This window comes from Lynx rufus, unplaced genomic scaffold, assembly GCF_022079265.1.
Source record: "Lynx rufus isolate CCGP_SWC_20201006 ecotype Redwood Valley unplaced genomic scaffold, mLynRuf1.p SCAF_15, whole genome shotgun sequence".
NCBI classification, from domain to species: Eukaryota; Metazoa; Chordata; class Mammalia; order Carnivora; family Felidae; genus Lynx; species Lynx rufus.
The window spans coordinates 63138690-63164267 of NW_025814829.1; the positions used below are offsets into that span (position 1 = coordinate 63138690).

Consider the following 25578-nt stretch of genomic DNA (forward strand, 5'->3'; position numbering starts at 1 on the left):
TCTGTCTGTCCTTCCATCCATCCATCCATCCATCCATCCATCTTTCTGTCTGTCCACTGACCATGCATCTGTCCATCCGTCCATCTACCACATCTGTCGGCCCATCACTGAGTCAGCTTCTGCTGGCCCCTCCGGCATGAAAGGCCTGACGGGAGAACTCGGGTCTGGGCGGGGGCACAGCACACAAGGCCGCAGAGCGGAGAATGTGGGACGGGGAGAGGTCGGGTGTTACTGCTCTGGGAAAAGGTGTTTCCAGGTTTGGGGAATGAGACTACATAAACCATGAAGTCGGAGCAGACAACCCACAGTTATTCCTGTGCGTTTCTTGATCGAGACTGGGAGAGCTGGGGGTGAGGCTCCCTGATCAGGAGCGGAAAGCTGGACCTACCCCCCTACCCCATAGCCACGGACGAAGCTGCTGTCAGAAGCGATACCTGCCCCAGAGGGCACAGTGGGCTGAGTGCACAGAGCAGGCGTGCGTGGAGGGAGGCCCTGGGTGCCAGGCCAGGAGCTGGTGGTCAGAGCTGAGCTCAGCCCCTGGTTTCTGCTTTCTGGGCACAGCCCAGTGATGTGGGGATTTGGAACCCGGGGGCACGAAGCATCGTGCTCAGTGTCACCAAACTTCAGGCCAACATAGGAGTCCGTGGAGGGGTGGGAGGGGCAGGACTTGCCGAATCTGTCCAAATGGCAGGATCCCCGGTGGACCAGCCAGGGAGGCAGGGCAGGCCCCTGAGGCGCGGCTGCTGGCCTGTCGGGCTCACCTAGGATGGGGCTGGCGGACGCAGAGGCAGCATCGTCGGGCCCCTGTCCCTGACGGGTGCGCTGACCGTCTGGGCGGTGTGGGCAGTAGGTGCCAACAGCAGGCACGGAGGTACGAGCTGGGCAGAGAGGAGGTCCTGATAGATTCCACCAGAGGGACCTGGAACTTTCTAAGAGCAAGCGGGTGGATTCTCTCGGAGGCATCTGGACTGAGGACTGAGTGGCTAGTGGGCAGGAGGGGCTGGTGGTGACCTTGGACCTGGCTCCGCCCCAAGACCACAAGCAGATCACTGAGCATCTCAGGGCCCAGTGGCCTCACCCCCGAAGCAGAGGGTGTCCGGGCCCCTAGGAAGGACCGCGTGCGACGCGGTGCCGGAGAAGCCCTCGTGAAGTCCGAACGGTCCAGCGGCCGTGGGTGTTTGGTAAGAGTCGTACTTGGACATCCTCACGTCCAGTAGCAGGTGAGAATGGCAGATTTCGTCAAAGATTTTGGGAGAACTCTAATTACTGACAACAGGTGACGTTCGGCCTGCAGTGTCCCGTCCCCGTCCTGTCTTCAGTTCAGAGGGGAGGGTGGCTGCTGAGGCCAGAGAGCCGGGAGGCAGCGCTGAGAACCCGCTCTCTGGTGCCTGGAAGGTCTGGCCACGGAGGCCCCGTGTAACCTGCTGTCTCACTGAACCCTGGCGTCCGGGGACGGCTGTTCGGGTCCCCCGTCCCGGGTGCCAGGCCAGGAGAAGGCGCCCCCATCGTGTCCGGACTCTGGCTTGGAACCCCCGCGGCCCTCTCCTGCGTGCCAGGGGCCTCCCCACCCCCGGCAGTGGCAGGATCGTGGGCCGAGTGGGTCTGGGTCACGCCGTCAGGGTTAACCACGTTCCGGCAAAGCCATTTTCTTGGTGAAATCATAGGACGAGCCCAGCGTGGAGTTTACGGGAAATTGTGCACGTCGATGAAGATTGGTATGAGTTTCGAGTTGTTTTCCTCAGAATTCTGTAAAACCACCGTATCTCCCCGTCACCTCTCAGTATGTTTCTGTCAGAGTCCTGTCTTCTCTTGAATGTTGTCTTATGGCTAAATTTGATGAAATGATAGTATCGTTTGGGAATTCTCTTCTGTTTAAATTTGCTTATTGATTTTTTTTTTAAATGAAGATCTCGGCCCGTGGGAGGGTTTCTCCTGACTTCCGAGGAAGGCGGTGGGGGGGGTGGGGGGGGCCACTGGCGCCACGTGACGGGAGCCGGCTTCCGGCCCCATCCGGTGGCACTCACAATTCCAGCTGCCGTGGCTCCCTCCCCCGTGGCAAAACGAAGACCGAGGATTCACAGGCCCGCCGCCGCGTCGAGGAAGAGCCCAGCTGGACGCTGTGCCGACCTTCGGGTGGTGTGGGGTCGGTGTGCGCAGCCCGGACCGTGGAGCTGTGCTGAGGCCCAGGAGCCTCCTCCTTGGTCACGTGAGGCCACGCTCCTTCAGCCTTGTGTCCCCGGTGCTGACCGGCGTCTGGTGGAGGGAAGGGAAGCCCAGGTGTCCTTGTGGTGGGGGGAGCGGGATGCTGGCTTCCAGCTGTTCTTCCCGGGGTCCTTGTCCTGCGGTCACCGGGCGTCCTGCTGGTGTCCACACCCGAGTCTGTGGCTGGGGACCTCACACCCGGGAGGTTCCTCGGTACGGCTACCTGCTGCTGGTCTGTCCTGAGTCCTGTCCCCAGCTCGTATTCTCTCCACGGCAGCCCCCGCACACCTTACGTGGCCCCAGCAGGTCCCTTCCTGCCACGTGGGAGCCGAGAACCTAGCCACTACCACGGCGTTTCCCTTCCGTGGCAGACATCTGGCGATGTCGAGACACCTGCAGGGGTCTCCTTCCCCGCAGTCTCGGGGGATGCAGGAACTACGAGCCCTCAGGACCTTGGTGCTGCCTTGGGCACCCCTGCTCTTCCCCAGTGTGGACGGCTGTCCACTCCCCAGCCTTTGTCCCGAGGTCTCCTTCCCTCTCCTGGTACCGTGCTCCACACCACGGGGACGGGCCTGGTGGCTGCCGGGAGCGTGACTATAAGGGAATGAAAATACACCTGGTGAGTATTTTCAAGATACCATTTGTGTTGCACAAACAAATAAAACGTGGTCTGTGTCCATGACAATATTGCTTCAGTCAAGGAGACAGATTCACAACCACGGATTCAAATCGTGTGATCGATGCACAGCTGCCATTGCAGCCTTGCACGCCACCCACACACGTGCACACTCGTTCACGCACACATGCATGCACGCCACCCACACGTGTGCACCCACACACTTTGACAAAGCAGGAAACTGAGGCCCAGAGAGGTTCATTGACTTGCCCTGCCTCAAACAGCTGGAGATGGGCCGATTCGGGGTTGACAGCGGGTTCTGGCAGGTTCTGCTTCCCTTGGCCGTGTGTGCGCCGCCCCCACTGGAGGAAGGCTGGGCCGGGGACCTGGTGGGGGCGGGGGGGCTCTGTCATCGCCGTCCCTTTGGCCCTGCTTTTCAGTGGGAGGGCAGCCGCTGGCTCAGTCTGCAGAGGTGAGGTGTGGGGTGCTCCCGGATCAGAAGGTCGTGCCCTGTCCCGTCCTGCCCCTGACACGGGAGAGCTGGGCAGGCTCTCGTGAGAACCTCTCTCTTCTGGAGCCACGAGACCTGCTGACAAGGGACAGATGCAGAGAGGAGACAGAAGGGACTCCTGCGGAATCCCACCAGCATTTTTCAAGGACAAAATTGAACTCCTGCCAGAAGTTTCACACGGAGTCAGGAGGGAGCTCATCGGGCTGGCGGTGCCTGGAGGCCGTGCTGGCGCCCACAGGACGGGCCTGTCCGCCGTCACCGGGGCTGGCAGAGCAGGACTCGCGCCCGATGCAGGGACTGGAGCCCCTGCCCATCCCGCCGCCCGCCCCGCTGCCTGCCCCCAGCACTAAGTGTATTTATACCTTATCGTCTTTGCTAGTTGGAAATGTGCCAGCCAAGCTCCTGACTTTATTGAAAACCGGGAAGAGCTGGGGATTAAAATCCAGCGGGAGGAAGCTTGCCCTGGGAAGGACATTGATGCTGTGGAAGGGCCAGCTTTCCCAATGCTGGCGACAGGTGGACCATCCCGGCCGCTGCTGCCTCATGCGCTGGCTCCTCGTGGACTCTCCGCGTGCATGTTCCGGGCTTGCCGAAGACGACGTCCCCCGGGGGAGGTTGCCGCCTCATCTGGTGAAGGCAGAGCCTGCCAGTTTAGGAATCTTGCTTTCGGGCCCAGAGGCTGAGCATCGGGGGCTCGGGGGTCAGGGCAGCCCCAGGCCAGCCGCAGCCCAGCGGACCCCGGGGGCGAACGGGCTGCTTGGCCTTGTGAGAACCGGACTCGAGTTCTAGAGAAGTTAAGTGAGCAGCGTCCTGGGTGGGAGGGAGAAAAGTGTGCCATCGGCTGAGTCCCTGTCCCCAGGCTTCCAGAAGGAGTGAGTGGATTTCAGAGCACAATCTCTCCAGAACCAGGCTGAGGTCTGACACGGCCCAGGGGCGCACCTGCTGCCCACTAGGCCGCCTCCCGGCTCCCAGGCTGCTGGCCTCAGCTCCCCCTTGCCCTTGGAGCCCTAGCAGGTTCCAGGGTTCAAGGTCCCCGTGGGGTGGTGTGGGGCCACGGCCTGCAAGGCACACCCTGCACTCGCGTCTGGAGCCGACCCCCCCCCCCACCCCCCCATCTGCCAGCAGCCTGGCCACGTGATTAAACTGCATCTTCACCGCCCTGTGCCCCACCCCCCACCCCCCCCCCCCAGGGCAGGCTGACGCCACGTGCCTCACAGCCCACCTCTGACCACACGGTTGGTGTTTGGGCTTGGCCTGCTCCATCCTGGGTCATCTTGTCAGCTCTCCTGGGACCACGGACGGAGAAGAAGGACGCACATCACTTGGGAAGTCCCAGCTGGAAGGCGTGCCTAGGAGCTGGGGCCGGGCCAGCTGGATTCTCCCCCTTCCCCCCACCCCCCACTGCCTCAGCTGGCCTCCCCCTTGGCTGGCCCCCCCCCACTTCCCAGCCCCCCCCCTTGGCTGCCCCACACTTCCCAGCTCTCTCCCCCCCCGCCCCGGCTTCCCTCCCTCCCTCCTTCCCCCTCCCCAGGGGCTTACCTCCCTTCACCCCCCACCTCCCCCCTCAGCAGGTCACCACCACTTGCCTCCTGGTAACACCACCCCGTTTCTGAGTTGAAATGACCCAGGAAACCAGGTCTACCTCTCTTTCCAACTGCCCGGCTGCAGGGGGAGGGGACATCAAGCAGACGGGAAGATAGGGATTTTCCTTGGGTCTCGGGTGAGGGCTGAGGGTCCTAGCCGCACCTCTGTGCCTCCAGTCCAATCCTCTGCCCTTGGGACTCAGTTTACCAATTCAGGGCCTCTCAAATTGCATTTGGGTTAGCCCTTCAGTGTCTTCAAAGCGTCGGGGTCCTTCCTTCTCTGGGCGCCCCGCAGGTCTGAGATGGACAAGGTGAGTCCCAGTCCCTCTTTTTCAGGCATGGTCACGAGGCTCCATGGAAGCTTCTGCAGTTTGCCGAGGGCCATGTGTCACTGAGGCGCCAGAGCGGGCCAGCGGCCACCGTGCCCCCACCCCCAAGCAGAGTGAGCGATTTGACACAGATCGCCTTTTTCTCGTGCGGAGCGGAGGCCAGATCTGCTCCCGGCCCAGCCTGTCCTATTTGCCAGCTAATGAGGCAAACTGGGCTCCATGAAAGATTAAGCAGCAGCTGCTCCATTTTCTTCCTGTCCGACTTTGAAATCGTGACGGGCGCATCTGCACGGCAGCTCCAGGTACGCTGTCTGGGCCCGCGCGATCCAGGAGCCCTTAAACGCAGCCAGAATCGTGCGGTTTTTTTCGGGCTGGCTCGTGTGCAGTATTTTGAGCGCCACCATTCAGGACCGAACCATCAGCCGTGCAAACGAAGCACAGAATCCCTGCGCACCCTGTTGGCTCTAGTTCGTAATACCTTCCGGGGCGGGGGGAGGCGCCACCACAGCTCCTGGCTGGAGTAAGGGCAGAGATGACATTAGCAGATGATTTGAGCTGGGAGAAAACTAGCAGGCAGCTCAGCCCCGCCCCCAATGCTGCTCTGTGAGCAACTAGCACAGAGGTGCGGTGCCAGCCTGGGGTTTACCCGCGTCCTGTTTTCTGGCCGGTTCACGCCGGTCCAGGCTGCACTTGGCACTCGACGGAGGAAGACTCATTCGCTTCTGTGTTACAGAGCTTTGGGGATTTTATAAAATTTTGCAAGAAAAATAGTAACAGTAAAACCCCGGAGCCTGTTTCTGAACGAACAGATGCCTGCTTGCATTTTTCCTTCGCATTCATCTTAAATTAACTTATTCCCACACGCACCGCTCACAAAGCCCCCCCTTCCGTCGCCGCTGCAATTCTGTGACGTGAGTGAGGGTGGAAATCTGTGACGGAAGGGGCATCTTTCGATGCCCTTTGGTGACTGTGATTTTGTTTATGAAGCAGAGCTGCTCATTAGCTCCCCCAGGCTGCCCAGGGAACGTGTCCCTTCATCCTCCACGTAGCGTTCAGCTAAGGTGAGGGAGAAGCATGCTCGTTTTGGGAACCGGTGGTGTTTCGTCCAGCCGTTTCTGGTCCACGTCCTTTCTTCGCCAGCGAACTCCACTGACGGTGTATTTATAACACAGTTTCAGAAATTAGGTAATTGCAGCTAGGATGTAACGGTTCATTATCAATCCCGACCAGACGGCGGTTTTATCCCCGGCATCCATCCGTTTTGCTCTCCTGGTCGCACCGTGCCTGGCCCGAGTGCACACGTTTATTTTCCACGTGCAGGGGACCCTCCCGGGGGGGAGAGCCGCCAGCCTCACCCGCGGCATCTCGGGGCCGGCAGCCAGACCCGCGGGGCCCTCTGGCAGGGAGGTGTTTTAGGGACAGCGCTACAGGGACGGTATGTGATTGGCAGGCGGCTCTGTGGAATTTAATACCCAGCGACGCACGGCTGTCCTCAGCCCGGCGTCCCCCTGGCGGAACCTCCCGTTGTGCCGTTTGCAGTCTCTGATGCTGCGTGTCTGTGGACAGCCCCGCGGGCTATCTCTCACCCACCCCAGCTTAACGCCCCCTTGCCACCAGGGATCATAAAAAAATAACGTGTTTCTCGATTATGAATATTCATTGCGGAGAACTTGGAAAATACAGACGTGTATAAAGAATAAAACGTCAACCCTCAATCCCAAGTAACCACAGGTAACGTTCGGGCGTCTCCCTTTTTTTCTACAAACGTGCATCCCTTTTGTGTGTTAAAGACAAGGACCACGACGTGCACGCTGTTTTGTGTTTTGTCTTCTTAATCAACTGCATATGTGCGGGGTTGGCCCCTAACCATTAACACTTAATGATTGGAAAATCTTGAAAGCCTGACTTTAATGGTTTTAGAGCGTTTTATCGTAGGAATGGATCGCACACGATCATCTTGGCTCAGGTGCCCCACGAACAGGTGCTCCTGAGAAAGTGCCGCGTGACCCACCGTGCAAGTAGGGGCCTCTGAGGTCGTGCATGAGGCCCCAGTAGGAGAGCGCCAACCGGAGCCGTGCTGTGTCTGCACGACAGTCCCAGTTTGCTGCCGCGCTCGGCCCTCCCGGCCTGGTCCGAGGCACCGGCCCGCGGGCCTCCGTGAAATAAAATGTGCAGCCTTTTTATGCCTGCGCTCGAGAACCTTCCTTCGTCCCTGCGCCCGAGGCCACAGTGAGGCCGGCCTGTCCGTCCCGGCTCCTGAACGGACCGGTGCCGGCGCTCAGCGAGACACTGCAGATGTGAGTTCGTGAGCAACATAGTTGGCGCAGGGAAACCAGATGCCTGTGCTTCGTGGGCGCTAGAGTCCGGTCGTGGGAGAAGGCCGGTCCTTGGGCAGAGTGCGTCTCCTGCGTGGGGACGCCTCCCCCTGGGGCCTCATTCGCTCTGGAGTAGCGGCTCCCAGGGTCCCCTCTCCGTGCTCACGCCAGACCCACAGCAGGGACGAGGCTCCGTGCGGAGGAGACCGAGAGGCAGGAAGGGGCACATCCTGGATTCTTCTAAATTAAGTGTGATGTCCTTGGAGCCCTACCGGCCTGGCTGATGAGCAGTTCGATCAGAAGTTCAGGAGTGTGTGTGTGTCTGTCGTGGGGGGTGGGGCCGCTCCTTCTCCCGGTCCTTCCAGGGTCATCCGGTCCTGGGCGCCAGGCAGGGAGGGCGCTGGGTCATTAGGCCTTGGCGGCTGCCAGGCTGCCTCTCCAGCTGCCGGTTCTACAGCCAGAGTCTGGGGCCCTGCTCCTCCGGGCGGCTCAGGGGCCCCCCCGCCCCCCCCAGAGCACGCCAGGCCCGCCTCCCTGGCCCTGCAGTGGCCTCTGCCCCCCTGCTGCCCAGCGAGAAGCCCCAGGGACACAGGGAGCCGATGGCAAATAGATACACCGCGAGGAGCGCGTGGAGGGGGGAGGCCGGTGCACCCGCGGGCTGTGCCGTCATCTGTGAGGTGTTGGAGCACGTGTGCACCGTGCGTCCTGTGATTCTGATTCGCTTTGAAGCCCTGCTGGCCTGGCGCAGGAAGCCGCTCGGTGGCTCAGCCTGCCGGGCTCAGGTGGTTGGCAGAGGGCGTCGAGCATCAGGAGGAGGGTGTTCCCACGTTTTATGGTCAGGAAAGAGGAGAATGACAGGCTCTGCCCAAGTCGCTTGGAACAAATTCATGTTGGCATCGTGACTGGGAGGAAACCCTCCGTATTTAATGACCTGCCCCCCCCCCCCCACGTGTTTCACTGGAGGTCAGCTTGGCAGCGGTCCGAGGCACGGGTGGGTCGGGTCAGGGTGCCCATCGTGGGGCACGTGGCGTGGCCTCCCCAAGCAGGCAGAGACCTGGGCGGGTGGGGGGGGGGGGCTCTGGGACCCCCTCATTCGGAGCTGTCCCAGTTTATGCAGTCGGTTAAACTTTTGGGTCTCACATTTCCCAGCTATTTTGGGTGACTTCTAAGATTCCTTCCAGCAGGAACCTTCTGTAATTTCTGCATGGCTGAGCAGTTTCAGCTGATACATATGTGCATAGTATTTTATAGTTTTCAATGTATTTTTGTAAAGATCCGTTTGACTTAAATAAGCTTGTGAAGGAGATGTGCGACAGACGTGGCACGTAGCACTCGTTACTGCTACGCGCCCAGCCCTCCGTCAGACGAAGGGTCAGTGAGCAGCGTGGTGGCTTTGACCCACGAGACCGCTGACTCCCAGGGGACGGAGTGGAAACGTGGGCAGCTTTGCCGTGGAGACTCTGGTAGGCGGTGGCAGGCGAGACTTCCCTCCAGCTAATCGTCTTGAGCACAGAGAGATGAGCAAACCGAGCCGGAGCCCCAAGCTCTTTGCTGCTTGACGAGGCGCGCGGTGGGGTTCACCTGCAGACCCGTCGGGGAGAGCGTGGACCCAAGTCAGCCAGCGCTGTGTTTCTGCCTTATTTCACAGTGTCTTGCCCTTCCTCGCTGTCCCCGAGCCCTGAAAAGTCTGGGCGGCCCTTGGGAATGTACACAGAGATTAGGAGCCTCATAGGTGACCCGGACCCCAGCTTGCCATGAGCCTTCGGCGGGGAAGGGGTGCCGACACGTGGTATTTCCAGAAGGACCGTGTGAGGCTAGGGCTGTTTATTAGCAGCTGGATTTTCATGAAGTGACTGTGACAGCCGATACCGCCAACTGTTGTATCGATCTCACGGGGGGTGATGTGGATGAAACGAGGTCGCGTGTGCACTTTGGAAACTGAAGTCCTGAGCACATGGAAAACGGCTTTAGTGTTGCCCTACAGCCATCGCTCACAGAAACGAAAGGACATTTGAAGTTTCAGAAACAAAAAGGGCCACGGGCACTTTGAGAATGTGTTCTAGAAATTTCTTCTTTTTCTAAACCTTGACTCGTCTCTTGGGCTTCCATCCGAGGGCTTGTGCTTCGGGGGGTCGTCACCAGTTTTTATGAGAAAGAGACTAGACATTCTGGAATTTACAAGTGGAGGGAGAGGCCGTCCGTGCGCCTCACTTAGTGACAAGACCGAGCTGCCTGTCGGGGACACAGCTGGTCACACAGACAGCCTCCTTGTGTTGGTCGGGACTCGCTTTAGAAAAGAGTCACGTTTGTAACTTACTGATCAGTTTCACAATGTTACCACGTCTTTGTCAGACGTTGTCAAGTAATAATCCTGGGTTTACGGCATCTACAGAATTTCCGTGCCCCGTCTCCTGTCGCGGAGAGAGACCCTCAGAGTCTTCTGGGGGTGGTTTTCTGTGCTGCTTTACTTCAAACGTTTAAAGGCTTGTTCTGTTTTGCCGTGTTGTAATATCGCAGCCTGGGATAATTGTGTCATGTTGTTGGGCGAGCGTTTGTGGAGCGGTATTGAGACTGGGGTGGGAACCACATTATGAGTTAGTACCGTTATCCGTTTCATTGGAGCTGAAACCAAGAGAATGAGTTTAGGAATAATTGGGTAATCAAAGTGAATTAAATCAAGAGGGGGAAAATGTCAGTCTGGCATCAAACGGGGAAGCGCTACACTTCCACATCTGTGGCCTTTATGCATTTTAATCAAGTCTAAATTATGCTATTAAGACTTATTTTTGCTGCATTTCCTTGCTCAGACGCAGCAGACTTTGTATTCATCTCTGGATAATTCTGGAAACATTGACGCATTCCCACGATTTCCAGGGAAGAGCCACCTGACGTGCTGGCCACCCAGCTGCTCGGAGCTGCCGTTAGGTTCCCACCGGGTGTGGGGTGCAGGCCGTGGCCCCAATGTGGGTGGGTGCTGTGTGGACGTCATCGCGTGGCCCCAGGAAAGTCAGTGTCGGTGGGGTCTGCTTGATGTCACTCCGCTGTAACAATAGCGTGTGGGCCATTGGGACGCAGACACCGGGCCACAGCAACGTGCCGGGTCTTGCTTTCTGGTGTCTTCGCTGTGTTTCCTAGGGTGCGGTGGGGGTGGGCGGGGATCCTGTCTCTCCAGTGAGAAATCTGTTTAGCCTAATTAGTAATGTTTTTTTCCGGATACCTCTTAAATCTGTAAAGTGATAATATGCTGAATTATGGAGTGACACAGCCCCACATTCACAAACACAATTAACTTAGAAGCCTTTGGTTTGCTTTGTTGAATTGTTGGTTGTGTGTCGTGTCTGAAAATTTGTCTTAAACCTGTTCGTTTGCTCTGAGTGCTTTCTCCATGTTTTCTGTGTGGTTTTGGTTGGACTCTCAGGTCCCCAGGAATGTGGCTGTCCTTGTGCCAGGGGGAGGGGACAGCGCCGGGCAGAGGGGACAGCACCGGACAGGCCTCCCCAGGAGCCGGCTGCTAGCTCCAGAACAGAGGTCAGTGCCCAGAGCGCCGGCCATCGCTCTCCCCTCCAGGCTCGGCTCCTAATTTACAGAAGTCAGAGTCTGCCTGTTTAAGGCTCACCCGTTGGGCCAAGGGCAGGACTGTTGTGCTCATGCCCAACAGTCATTTGCAAAGACTCTTAATCCTAGAGCATCATAGGAAACAATCTTGAATATTTTTGGAAATTAAGGTGGTTCTAGGAAATCAGGAGGTTACCATTTTATGAAGCTCTATGTTTTTGTTCTTTAGGGAACTGGTTAAATATTAATGTAACAGCTTACCTTCACTTATTATGCACTTGCCGTGTGCTAGTCATTGCTTTATGTCTATTTATGCCTCATCTAAATTACACAATAGCCCTAGAAGTAGGCACTTATAATAGCCACGTCACATATGAAGAAACACAGAGAGGTTAGGTAACTTGGCCAAGATCACACAGCTAGAAAATGGCAAAGTCAGGATTCAAAGCACAGTCTCACCCCACAACCTGTGCCCTTAGGCATCAACTACGTTATTTGAAGCAACTGTATGTTTTCAATAGAATGACAGGGCAGGGTGTATTTAGAGCAGTGTTTTTTAAACCCGTTTGACTGTGAACCGCTGAAACAGATGTATTTTACATTGCAGACTAACAACTAAGGAAACCACACGAAACGGTCCTCCCCTTTACCCTGTGAGAGCCACTCTGACTTTTCCTTTCTATTTCATTTCCAAAAAGTGCCCGTTGTGACCCTTCAAATAGGTCTCGTCATACCGTAAGGCCACAACATGCAGATCAACCGCTTCTGACAGTCCTGGATATAAGCTCACTCTTCAGGGGGCCTGGGCTCGGTGGTTTGTGGAGTGAATTTCTCCCAGTGCCCAGCGCTGTGCGATGGTTCAGCATATAGATAGATTATAGCAATCCCCTTTTCTCCTTCTTCCCTTTTCTTTTTAAAAACGAAGAGCTGAAATGCCGTCAAACACAGAGATTATTTCGACTGGAACAGAGAGGGTCAAGAACCACTTAATAACGATCTTGTGAGGGAAATGCGGGTCACGAATCAACTTTTATAAAGCAAATTACGTTTTCCCGTAGACTTTAATTGTAACTGTAACGGTGTTAGGTTGCTATTTCTACCGAGTTCTGACTCTGAGACCGCCTCTAAGTCCTGCGAGGGCCTTCCGTGGCCCACCCTGGCTTCTGCAGGGGAGGGCGGGCCTGGGACGGGCCGGCCTCCTCCCTCCCAGTGAGCGGAGGCATCCGTGGCAGCCGGGGGCCACCTTGCCCGGTCCTTCCAGCCTTTCCTGGCACGTGTCCGGCGGCCCCTGGACCGTCTGTCGTCGGGGACGGGATCCTGTGCGTGTTCGAGCCTGACCTTGCCCGGGACGGGCCGTCGGGATGTGAAGACGATGTCCGGGTGGCTGTGCGGTGGCCGGAAGCTTCCGGCGTGCCAGGCGGCCCCGTGTGATCCACCTGGAGCGCCGTGTGCGCGGACGCTGGTGCCAGAGGGTTGGTCCGTCTGCTGGCCGGTTTTGCTTCGTGTCGTTTCTTCTGTGTTGCTGCACACACACCACCAGTTCCTGTGCTTCCGGGATCCGACAGGCTGTTGGTCCTACGCGCTCGCTTAGGAGATGAGCTGAGGGGCGCCCGGGGGGCTCAGTCCACGAAACGCCTGACTGCTGGTCTCGGCTCAGGCCGTGAGCTCACGGGCGTGAGGTGGAGCCGGGCGTCAGGCTCGGCGCTGACAGCGGAGCCTTCCTGGGACTCCGTCTCCCTCTCTCTCTGCCGCTTCCCACTCGCTCGCTCTCTCTCTCCCTCCCTCTCCCTCTCAAGTGAATAAAAGTAAAATAAAAAGGTAAGCGAAGGTCACTCTGAGGGCAGAGGATCTCAGAGGCGGCAGAGCTCCAGGGGGTGTAAGGCGCCGTGAGCAGGCGGTCGGTCAGACGGGCCTCGCCGCGGTCTCAGGGCCTACCCGGCTTCTGGCTCCACGGGCCGGGCCACCCGACCTCCAGGGTCTTCAGAGTAGGACAGGGGTGAAGGTTTTCCCTTCTGGTGAAGAGGTGAGTTCTCCTGTGAGACGCTCTCAGAGAAAGCGGATTCGGCCCAGGCGAAGCCGGGTCTGTTCAGACCGACGGAGGAACGTCCTCGTGGTGTGGAGAGGGACTCCCGGGGCCCGCGACCTTCCCGCCTTTACTCTCGTCTCTGAGGACAAGTGTCCCGTGCTGTCCAGGGCCGGTTCCGCCTCAGGAGCCGCTCGCCGGGCCCCGGCCGCGGCCTCCCCGGGAGAAGGCTTCGGCGCCCGAGTGTGGCACCCGCCACGCTGTGGTCACTGGGAGCTCGGTGACCGGCTCGCCAGGGTCCGGGTGTTCTGGGTGACGCATCTCGCCCACACCGTGCACCGGGACGTGTCTGTGCTGCGGGACCACGAGGGCTGTGTCCTGTGGAGGCACTAACAGTTCACCACTGCTGTTTGCTCCGTCCTGTCCGGACAGCTATGGAGACCAAACACGTTCACAAACGTCCTTTCCCTCAAAGACTTTGCAGAGTCGTGAAGACGTGAGCCAGGAGAGGCCCCGTGGGCGGCCATGGGGGGGGGGGGGCGTGGGGGGGGGGGCGCATGGGGGCCGGGATCCCGAGCCCGGGTGTGGTTCCAGCCTCTGCTCCCAGCCCGGCCTCCCTCCCACCCCAGACGCCAGGGCTCTGACCCCGACCCCTGGGGGGTCTCGTGTCCGCCAGTGACACTGATGGGGGTGCTGGGGGCTGGGCTCGGTGCTGCTCTGGATTCAACTGCAAACGTGCAGACGCGTCTGTTTAAACTTCGGCGGGGACGCCCTTTCCTCACTGGCCCCAGACCCTCTCACTAAGCGAATGCATAAAAAACCAATTTTTGTGTCTGTATTCTGTATCTTCCCGCAAAGACTCACACAGCAGTTTACAGAGGGATAGAGCCGGCCCCGGTTCTAAATTGATTTGGCCGCATTGGATACAGTCCTCCTTCCTCCAACATGACTTTTCAGTTATGATAAAGCCCAAAGATTGCTTTTCACGCCTCTTTCGGTTTTAGGGTTCTTTCTGGACTTCTTAGGGTGCTCACGGCTAAACTGCGTATTGGGTTGACTCCAAAGTAGCCAGACGGGAAGTCAGGACCCCCGTGAGCCCGGGGTTTTGATGCATTTCTTTGTATGTGAAGGACCCTCGGGGCCTGCTGCTAACTTGTGGCTGGAAGAAAAGGGAAGGATCTTTCCTCCTGTTCCCCTGAGGGCCAGAGCACCAAGTACAGAGCTTTCTGGACGTTTCCTGGGGCCACAGCGCTGGGCAGGGACATCAGTGCCAGTGGAGGGGACGCCGGACCCAGGGCTGTCACAGGCCGGGACTGCCCACCAGGCTGCTTCCTGGGACGCGGCTCTGGAGAGAAACAATGTCCCCTGGGACGAGGGGTCGACTGGCTCTCCTGTCATTCACGTCCTTAAAGTGTCCGAGTCCTTTAGGAAGATGGCACGAGCCTGGGACCCCGGGAGGGAACGGGGCCAGGAGGAGAGGGCTCTCCCTACTCCCCCCTGCTCTCTCACACATGTGCGTGCACGCACACACGCGCACTCACACGCACACATGCACACACTCTATAAGGAACTGGTTCACGTGGGTGTGCGGGCTGGGAGGTCCAAGATCTACCTGGCAACCTGGTCACCCAGCGGGGGCTGATGGCGTGAGCTCTGGTCTGAGGATGAGTCTGACAGCGGAAGGAGGTCAACGCACCAGCCTGACGATGTCCGGCAGAGAGAGTTCTCTCTTACTCAACCTTTTGTTCTGTTCGGGCCATCAATAGATTGGATGAGGCCCACCCACGTCAGGGAGGGCCGTCCGCTGTACTCAGTCTACCCACTCACGTGGTGATCGCATCCAGAGGACCGTGTGACCAGATGTCTGGGCGCCGTGGCCCGGTCACGTTGACCCATAAGGTGGATCGTCACACGGACTGTCCCTTGTGCGTACACGCCGCGTTCTGAATTGGATTTAGGAGGAGTGGCCAGGAGGTACCACCTCCCAGGGCTTGTTAAAAAGGAAAGTACCCTTTTCTGTCTGTTTCCCCCAAAAGAAACATACCAGAAATCACCCGGGAACTCTCTTCTCCCGCCTAAGCTGTGGCCGCTCGCTTCCAAAGCATCCGCAGGATTTGGAGCCCTCTGGGCAGGCCCCGCGTCCCCAGTGGGTGTGCGTCCGGTGGGCTGACCCCCACGTTGCAGAGGACGGCTCTGTGGAGAAGCAGCCCCGACTGGGGACCGACCCGCCGGGGGTACTTTGGAAAGCGGCGTCTCGAGCTCTGGCAGGCCGTGGGAAGCGACCGTCTGGCTCGGTGGGGTCAGTGGTCCGGATGAAGAACGGCCTCTTACGCCATCCCGTCGTCCAACCTCGGTCCCTTCGCCTGTTCTCGCTCCCTCCTCTGTGTCGGCGGCTGGGCCCAGCCAGCGGCGTCCTGATCCTCAGACCGTTGGAAACAGGGCGACGCAGCGGCCGGTCCCTGGGAGGCAGCGGACAGGGCGGCGGCTTTTGAAGGGAAGGATTAGTAAGGAGAGCACAGAACCGGGCCCGTGAGGAAACCGCGTCCTCACAGCATGGTTCTCGGGTCGCGGATGCTCAGCTCTCCCCTGGGGGATCCGTCCTTTTCTCAGAGACAGCGGCTTCCTGGCTGGGGCGGGGAGGTGTGCCGGGCCGAGGGGTCGGTGCCTTTGACGGGCAGTCGGTGTGGCTCCCTGGTTAGTGGGTGTGAGGGAAGCGTGTGGCTCAGCCGCATCCCCACCCACTCTGGCCCTACGCTGCAGAGGCACGAAGGGGGAGGTGTGTGCAGGTGCAGGCGGGAGGAAGGTCGTCGGGAAGTAAGGAATTCGGTCCACGCGGGTTGCGAGAAAGGAGGGGCTGGGAGGGCGTTAGGAGAGAACAGGTCTGTGCTGGGGGAGAGCCCTTCACGCCCACCTCACCCGCGGAATACCTCTTCCAGCCATCCATCCATCCATCATCCACCCGCCCATCACCCATCCACCCACCCATCCATCTCCCCTCCCTCCCTCCCTCCCTCCCTCCCTCCTCCATTAGCAGCACCTGTGGAATGCCCCCTTACTACACAACATGCCGGGGGCTGAGGAGGTGAAGAATAAGACACAGCCTCCCCTCCCCGCCCCCCCGACCCAGAAGTTCACAGCGCAGCGGGGGAGGACGTGAGGTAGACCACAACGCTGCCAGGGTGAGGAGGACACAGGGGAGGTGGGCACAGGTTCCCTGATGGGAAGAGAGGCTCCTGGTCAGACTCTGAAGGCGGAGGGATGGTTCCCGGGGAGGCACCCCCGAAGCCAGTCCTGGAGGGTGGACACGTTTTGGGGACCATCCTTCCCTCAGTGCGTTTTCCGGGAGACCCCCTTCCTGCCTCAGTGGAAGGTGAGCCCCCCTCCCCCGCACAGGGCTGGACCCCCTCCCCTGCGCCTCCCGTCTCTCATCTGCGGACTTTCTTTCTCCCTGCTGCGTGGAGACAGGCTCAGATCTCTTTAATTTTAAGATCTTAATACAATAACAGGAAAGCCCCTCCCGTGACCCTAATGCTTCAGCCGCGGATGACCCGCCATGGCTTCAGCCGCGTTCTTCCGTGTACACTGAGTGCCTTGGAGGACAAGCCCGGGCTGTCTGCACCCTTCCAGCAGTCCCTTCCTTTCTGCAGTCCCTTCCAGCCTGGCCGCGCCCCCGTGCCCGGTGTGTCCCTTGCCCTTGCCCAGCCGCCTGCCTGCCTTCGTGGGTGCCGCTGTCTCGGCCATGTGCCACGTGGCTTCCTCTCACCGTCTGTTCCCAGGAGGCCACTCAGCTGTGCCTCCAGCTGCCGTCTGTGCGCAGACATGCGGCCCAGACTTTTTCCTCCCGCTGGTCACCCCCACCTTGCCTGGGTGTCTCCAGACCCAGACTCCCCGCACCCCCCTTTGGCCCCAGGTGGTTTTCACCGCGTCCCGTCCCCCTGCATGCAGGCTCAGCGCCAGGACCTGGGACCATCCTAGACGCCTCCCTTAACTCATTCCCCTCACCCCTGCTGCCATCCCTTCCGTCCCTGAATTTGCGCTTCTGCGTCCGTAGTATCTCCTGCGGCCTCTCTGCGCCACTCCTGCCTCTTCTGGCCTGTCATTTCTCCCCACGACTGCTGCAGTAGCTTGAGACTCCACATGCCTCAATTGCTGGCCCTCCCAGGAGCTGGACTGGCTGCCTCAGAGCCATTTGGAGAGCTTTCCAGAAGCATAGCCCTTTGCCCCCCACCCTGAGAGCACCGGGATCCGTGAGTCTGCCTTTCACAAACTGTCCCTGGATCCTGACATAACCTGGTACCTGGGAGTTATTTCTGATGGTCTTCCTGCCTCCTGCCTGGTCTGTGCAAGTCTGTCCTCTGCCTGGGTGAGGAGAAGTCATTCGGAGACACGCGTCTGGTCCCTGTTATCCCTTTGTTCAAGCTCTCAGTCCCTGGGGTTAATATCCAAAGTATATGAGGAACTCACATAACACCAAAAAAAAAAAAAAAAAAAAAAGACCCCAAACAATCCAATTAAAAAATGAGCAGAGGACATGAACAGACATTTCTCCAAAGAAGACATCCAGATGACCAACAGATGGATGAAAAGATGCTCAACATCACTCATCCTCAGGGAAATGCAAGTCAAACCGCAATGAGCTACCATCAGAATGGCTGTCACACCTGTCAGAATGGCTCAAATCAACAACACAAGAAACAACAGGTGTCGGCGAGGATGTGGAGAGAGGGGACCCCTCGTGCACTGGTGGTGGGAATGCAAACTGGTGCAGCCACTCTGGAGAGCAGTGTGGATGGAGGTGCCTCAAGAAATTAAAAATAGAAATGCCATGTAATCCGGTAACTCTACTACCAAGGATTTACCCATAGAAGATGAAAACACTAATTCAGAAGGACGCTCGCACCCTTGTGTTTATTGCAGGGTTATTTACGATCGTCAAGCTACGAACAGCCCGTGTCCACTGACCGATGAAGGGACAAAGAAGTGGTATACATACAACGGAATATTACGCAGCCACAAAAAGAATGAAATCTTGCCATTTGTGACAACATAAATGGACCTTGAGGGTGTTATGCTTAGTGAAATAAATCACAAAGAGCAACAAATACTCTAGGATTACGTGGAATCTAAAACACAAACGGTGCAGAGCACACATGTGGTTGCCGGAGGAGAGGGGTGCAGGGAGCAGCGCGGGGAGAGCGGGTCCAGGGAGAACAGTCACAGCACTGTGAGTACGGTCAGCTGTGCTGTCACAGTGATGTGTGGTGAAGATGTGTGGTGATGACGGCAGCTCCGCTCATGTGACCACAGCGTCACATGCACACTGCGGGCTCACCGTGTTGTGCCCCCAACACTAATGAGACGTCGTGTGCCAGCTGCATCTAACAGCACAAGATTCAGTTCCTGCCGTGACGCCCCGCTGCCCCCGCCCCTTGGTCCCTCCCCGGGCACCCAAGCCCTGGGCTCCCTCAGCTCCTCTCTGCCTCCTGCCCCGCCCCTGGCTCCACCTCCCGCCCCGCCCCTTCTGGCTCCACCTCCCGCCACGCCCCCTGCTCCAGCTCCTCCTCCCGCCCCCCACCCAGCTCTGGCTCCGCCTCCCACTCTGGCTCTGCCTTCCGGCCCCGCCTTCCCTTCCCTCCGCCCCACCCCCTGCACCTCGGCTCTGGCTCCTCCCCCTTGGCCCGCCCCTGGCTCCGCCTCCCACTCCAGCACTGTGCTGCCCTCCCCGCGGGCACCTGCCAGGTTTCCCCTCTGCTCTGACACCTGCACAGGCTCTCCCTGCAGCTATAACGTCTGCGGACACCCGCCCACTGCCTCCTCGCTTGACCCGGCCCTCCAGGGTCACCTCAGTATGCTTCCCTTCCCCAACACAGTTCATTCATTCCTCAAACGTCTGGGGAGCTCTTTCTGTGCAGGACCGGGATGGGCTGTGGGCCGCAAAGATGAAGGGCTCACAGCTCAGCACGGACCGTGCTGTTTCCCACACTGTTCCCTGCAGGGCTGGTCTCATGGGTTAGGAAGCCACCAGGACCTCGGGGAGCCTCCAGGAGGCCTGGCACAAGGGAAGGAGCAAAGGGCAAGGGGTGGGGAGGGGAGGGGAAGGGGCGTTCAGTGCTCAGGCCAACGCTGCCGGGGACGCCATCCTGGCCTCCCCGACAGCGTTGTTCTGTCCCTGGAGTGTCATCAGTATGTCCTGCAGGGCCTGGCTCAGGTTCCACCACCTCCTTCCCGACTTTGTTCTGTGGCTTCAGCTCCTCCAGCCTCCACAAAGGGTGGGGTCGGTCAGGAGGACTCCCGCCAGCACCGTCTGAGTCACAGAGAGGGCTTCTATTCTTGTCTCTCGTGCTGTGTAGCCGCGTGGCCACGGCGTGTGGAATGACAGTGTCTGTCCCTGACGTGGGCAGGCCCTCGGCGTCCGGGGGATGCATTCAGAGGCACCTTTTCTTCTCTCTGTCAATGTAGGGTTCGATGGCCTTCAGGCGTGCACGGACCCAGGCGTCCCCGAGAACGGCTTCAGGACGCCCAGCGGAGGGGTGTTCCCTGAGAGCTCTGTCACCCAGTTTCACTGTGAAGACGGGTTCAAGCTGAAGGGCTCCACAAAGAGACTGTGTGCGCGACACCCTAACGGCACCCTCGGCTGGATCCCCAGCGATAAGCCTGTCTGTGCGCGAGAAGGTAAAGTGCGCGCCCTGCCCGCCCCGTCCGGGCAGGCCGATACCCCGGGCCGCGCCATCCGGCCCAGTCTGCATGCGGATGGGAAGGCGGTGTGGCCAGGGCTGGGGCCCGGGATGAATTCGCCCCCGTGGCAGGAGGGACCGTGTTCCTCCTCCGCCCCAGTTCCAACCCCACTCGTCACCGTTTGCGTCCGTGTGAGCGAGCGGCTGGGAGAATGTTAGAGCCGCTCACTGTGCGCAGTCTTGGTCCATACGGAGACGCACGTTTTGGACATGAGCCACGTAGGGAGGGAGCACCGCAGGGCCAGCCGACCTGGCGGGCGTTTGTTTCTGGCAAGTATCCTGCTTGAGACGCGGCAGTCACTTACCGTTTGCGCCAGCCCACGCCTGCTGGTCGAGACGGCTTTGCTTGTAGGTGCGTAGGGTCCGGAAGGGAGCCCTGGGTGCAGCTGGTTGGGGAGGCGCGATGCGGTTTGTGTGTCTGAGGCCGGCAGAGCCTGGGTCTCTCGGTTCAGTGTCCGTCGTTGATTTTGGTTTATCACGGAGCTGTCACCGCGGCACGCGGGCTGTTACTCTGAAGGAGCCGAGATCCTTCTTGTGAATGTCTCTCCGTAGCTGACTTGGGGGGGCCTTGACGGGGCACCGGCTCAGCCCTCCTGGGGACTGCGGCCTGTCCCCAGAGTTCGCCCTGCCCTGGCTTTGAATTTCAAGGTTTTTTGTTTTTGTTTTTGTTTTTTTAAAGAGAAAAAATTAGCGCAAAGAATTAGGGTGAAATAAGTCAGAGAAAGACGAATACTGCGTGATTTCACCTCCGTGTGGATTCTGAAGAGCAAAGCTGACGAATAAACGGAACAGAAGAGAAGCAGACCCCCCAATAGAGAGAATCCCAAGTAGGCTCTGAACCCTGAGATCATGACCTGAGCCGAAACGAAGAGTCGGACGCCTCCTTGAGCCACCCAGGCACCCTGTACATTCAGATTTTCTGCTCCCGTGCAGCCCGTGCAGGCTATGGTTTCCATGAGGTTCTACGGATTAAAAGTGTGTTTGGTTTGCAAATCCTGACTTTCCTGTCAAAATCTGTGCCCTGCGGTCTCAGTGTTTAAAATCTGGACAAGCTCAGGAACATCTGAGGGCGAAGAGGACACGTGGGCTTCGTGGTTATCTCCCGGAGATGGGGAGACCTTTCCGTATTTCCGTCCTGGGGGGAAAAAAAAAGATGGCCCCTTTCCAGGCCTCCATAAGCACGTAGTCTGTAGTAATTCCAGAAAGGGAAGGAGCGTCTGCTGTGGACAGCCCCAGGTGTACGGGAAGGGCCGTAATCCTGGGGTGCCCCGGGGACCGCCAGCCCTTCCTTCCACAGCCGAAAATAAGACCACCCTTTCCACAGAGGGTCCAGACATCGTGTTGTGCTCTCAGGATCGGTTCAGGGAGTTCGGAAGAACAGAAACCACCTTTCTAAGGAGCAGCCGTTTCTCAATAATAACGGTAACCTTGGTGGGCTTTGGGAGACGTGCGGGAAGGGGCGGCCTGTGCTGCTGCGACGGTGGAGACGTGCGTCGCTGTTCATGGACCGCGGGGGCGGGGGCACCGTGGGTGTCCCACAGAGGCGAGAACGCGGAACCGTTCTCCGCTGAGGTGTGCGTGGCCTCCCGCCCCGGCCAGGACTGTGCCGTGCGGATGCCGGGCTGCTGAATTCCTTGGTTCCCTCCGTCCGGGCGTCAAGGTGCTGAATTTCGGGCGGTAGTAGTAACAGGGGTCAGTCACCGCGTTCAGATAAGCCCTCAACGCTGAGAAGCACTTTCGAGGGGGCAGCCTCCCCGGTTAGGAAGGTGAGGCTCAGAGAGGTTCTCTGGCTTTGTCCCGGTCACATAGCAGACGTGCAGGCAGCAGGCTTGGAGCCGCGGGTTTTCCCCTGCGAGGTCGTGTCACGGAGGCCACTCCCAAGGACGCGTGGTTACTACAGGTGGCGGTGTTGGTGCTCAGGGCGGAGGGACTCAGAGGAACGTGGGGCCCAAACCCCCCTTCTGATCTGGTTTTTGTCAGACCCAAAGAGAAACCGAGAGCCTTCCCGGAGTTAAATGGTGATTTAGGGACAGACCTGGTCCAGCCCCTGGTCTTGTCACCGTCACCTGGACCCCTCCCGGGCTGTCACGCTGGCGGCCAGTCCTGCCTGAGATGCGGGTTTTTGAAAAGTAGGTTTAGATGCAGGAAAATGTGTTGTTATCCTGCTACAAGCACCCTACAGAAGCGAGGTGGCACCTCTCTGGCTCGCCCGGATGCCCGCTGTCTCTTCACCACGCTCCACCTCAGCCCCGATTCCAGTCTTAATCGTTCCCTCCAAGAAAACGACCGAGTTTCAGGTTTGGACTCATGGGACTGATCACGTAGGCGATGGAGTTTTACGGCACTGAGACCTTCCACCCTACAGATGCAGAGACGTCCTCTCCAGGCTGGTTCCGAGAGACCGGAGCCCCCACGGCCCGAAGCAGAGCTGAGGACGGTCACTGTTCAGGGAGCAGGGGAGGCGGCGGTGTGGTGGAGGGGACTGAAAACACACCCCACGGGCGCAGGGCGGTGATGTGGCAAGTCCAGAGCCCAGGGGACAGGGTGAGAGCCACCGATGGGCCTCTGCTCAGGTCTGCTGAGGGACACCTGCCCGCGGGTAAACACCCCTCGCCCAGTTCTCACGGCGGGTGAAGGCTGACTTTGCCTGAAGCCACCTGACGAACACTTACTGGACTCGTGTCAAACCAGGACGCGGAGAGGCCATCCCTCCTCTGACAGGGGCAGGGTCAGTGTTGCACACGTAAGGAAGGGGTGTGTTTAGAAGATCAGTACCCAAATGAGACTACAATAAGAGTCATTCGAATCTACTTAGGTTATGAGAAAATAGCACATGGGGGCTGGGGGGGGGGTGGGGATCCGCCTGCGTCTTGCCCAAACGGACGTGCCACCGGCATTCGTGGAAACGACGGCCGGGCAGAGTCCTCTCCGCGCCCTGGCATCGCTACACCAGCTGTGCGTTTTCAGATGGAGAATGGCCCACAGGTCCCGGCTGGGGGAGCCCAGGTTACCAGGCCGCGATCTACACCTTCTGCCCAGGCACCCCCTCCCTTAGGACCCTCATCCGGAGGGCGTTCGGGACGCTCACGAGAGTCAGACGGCAGCTTGTAGCTTCGGGTGGACGCAGCTCTGTGTTCAGACAAGCTGGTCCTTGTGCAAAACCACAACCTTCTCTTTTCCGCCTGCGGCTTCTCTGCTGGAGGCTTTGGAGGCAGACGGACCCGTGCGTGTTTACGCAGCGGGGTTTAGATGCTAAAGGAGCTGTGATCTGCGTGCGGCCGGACACGGTTCTCTCGTCCCCATAGCGGCTCCGTGGATGGTCACGGTCACGCCGACGTCGGTCTCAGGCAGACGCACAGTGAGCAAACCAGATGGGCGTCCGGCAAATGGGGCGTCACAGGTCTCAGACAGATTCACACGGGGCTCGTCCCGAGCAGGTTCCCAGACTGCACCTCTGGGGCGCCTTCCTGACGAGGGTGCAGCCAGCAGAGGCGCTGTGACCCGGACCGTGGGGGGGACCCTGCCTGTGGCCGGCCGGGTGGTTCCTTCTGCCCCAGGAGGAGCGGGGGGTGCGTGGGGGACAAAGCGTTGTTCGAGCTGCACGTGCACGTGCCCCGAAAGTGCCGCCCCTGTCCGGAGACCCCCAGGGCCTTTCTGGCCATGAGTACGACTCCTGGAATGGCCAGGGGGGAGGGGAGCCCCGTGGCCCTTGTAGGCGGGAGGCCCGGGACCACGCTCTGCACGCTGGCCGGGCTCCCAGTGCGCTTTGTGTGCTCGTCTGCGGGGCCCCCGCAGCCTTAGGCCGTCTGGGTAAGGTTTGCATCCCTCAGGTGGGCGTTTGCTGAGAGTACTCACGCTGAGCAACTTCGGGTTTCTGGGTCTTTGTGTGGCTTTTCCTGACATTTCGGCTCTAGGTGCGTTTGGCTGAAGCCATTCTGACTCATTCACCCCCTGGAAAGCACGTGTAAACCCTCCCGTTTTTCCTATTGGCTTGGTGTGCTTTTTATCAGCACCGGAACCTGCCCCACGCCCGTTACTCAGGTGCACACCCCCGGCCACCCCCAGTGCACACCTGGGCGTCTGCGTGTTACCTGTGCATCTGGGCGTCTGCCCCTCACCTGGGCATCTGCGCGTTACCTGGATGTCTGTGCGTTACCTGGGCGTCCCTTCCCCACCAAGAGTGCTGTGTTTTAAGGAGGGTCGGCGTGTGCACCGGGGACCGTGCACTGCCTCCTGAGGTTCCCACCCAGCCCCACGAAGCAGGTGTTAACGACCTTACTTTCCAGACGAGAAAGCGCAGGTGAGAGGGGCCTCCCAGGAAGCGAGTCCAGGAGCGGGATTCAGATCCAGGCGTTGCCCCCCGAGATGATGACCTCCAGGGGAGGCGGGAGCGGGTGACCCCAGACCCACGCCCCTTGGGGGAGGCGTCGTGTCTGTTCGTTCAGGCCCCCGGTTCCCAAAGTGTGTGCCGTGGGCTCCTCGTCTCAAGAACTTGCTACGAATACATCTTCAGGCCTCCGGACTTGGAAGGTTAGGAGTGAGAGCAGCTCTCTGCATATTTTTTTAAACTCCTAAAAACAGCTTGAGGCCCACACACGCCGGGACGTGCCAGAGTGTTTTCCCGGGGGAGGACCCGGCGTTCTCTGGTGTGAGGCAGATCCTGGGAGATGAACTCGTACGGTCAGAGAGCGCCCGTGCTGGCATTTGCGGACAGAGACACTACAGCCCGGGAGTACGGGTCACGTGGCAGACACACTGGGGCTGGGACCAGCGTCCGGACTCCTCGTTCAGTGCTCTTCCTGCACAGCCCCCGGGGAGCCTGAGAAAGAGCGGGATCTGGAACGTCCTCCAGGAGGCTGTCAGTTGTTCTGGGCGGCGAAGATGGGAGCTCACGGGGGTGGGTCCCACTTGCCGCCAGCATTTTCCACCTCCACTGTCCTCATCTTCTGGTTGTGGCCGACGTGGCCTGGAGCACGGGTCTCCACGTGTCCCCTCCCCGCAGACCGAATGGGGGACAGGCCATCCCTGCAGCAAGCATTATGTGTAAGTTCTCGCTAAGGGGCTTCGGCGCCCGGAGACCTGACCGGGGCTCCTGTAAAAGACAAACAGTTTGGTACAAGGTTCCCCGAGCCTCCCAGGGGCAAGTGCAGAGTGCGTTTACATAGTTTCATCATGTTAGGAATTTTAAGTGAGCAGATGCGGCCTCACTCGTGGCCGGTGAGGGTGGCGGGTAAGCCCCGTGCCCTTGAACGCAGGGGCACAGCCGTTGTTCAACAGCAGCGCGTCCCGCTCCTTCTGGGTCACCTTCTGCGGTCACCCCTGGGTCAGGGTGAATGTCCCCCGGCTCCAGGGGCTTCACCAAGACAGAGACGCTCTAAGAATGTTTATTTACAGTCCTTTTCTCCACGTGTGTATCTTCCATCACCGGAAATGTCTCGTTGCTTTGGGCGTGGGCATCCGACAGCAGCTGTGTCCACAGGGACGGGCACCTGCTTGTCCCCGGGTTGCTGCGTCCTCACTGCCGTCTCCTCAGGCGGGAAAGCAGAGTGGTGCCCGTCCCCGCCCCCGGGACCCCCATCCCCGTCCCCATCCCATCCCGGGACCCCCGTCCCCGCCCCCAGGACCCCCATCCCCAGGAGCACCGTCCCTTCTCATTTGTGCTGTCCCCATCCCCTCCCCTCCCCTCCCCTGTCTCTTGTGGCTTCAGTGT

The 25578-nt window shown here is 59.3% G+C and overlaps 1 protein-coding gene across 5 annotated transcripts in view; it reads left to right on the forward strand.

Annotated features, from left to right (window-relative positions):
- SUSD4 (sushi domain containing 4) overlaps positions 1–25578 on the forward strand; it is a 91436-nt gene that overhangs the window by 24713 nt on the left and 41145 nt on the right. For 4 of the 5 annotated variants that reach the window (XM_047077190.1, XM_047077191.1, XM_047077194.1 and 1 more), the window contains exon 3: positions 19594–19806. The exons of the other annotated variant lie outside the window; for it this stretch is intronic. In XM_047077190.1, coding sequence (XP_046933146.1) covers positions 19594–19806 — 213 coding nt within the window. The remainder of the gene's footprint in view (positions 1–19593; positions 19807–25578) is intronic. 5 annotated transcript variants of the gene reach the window in all.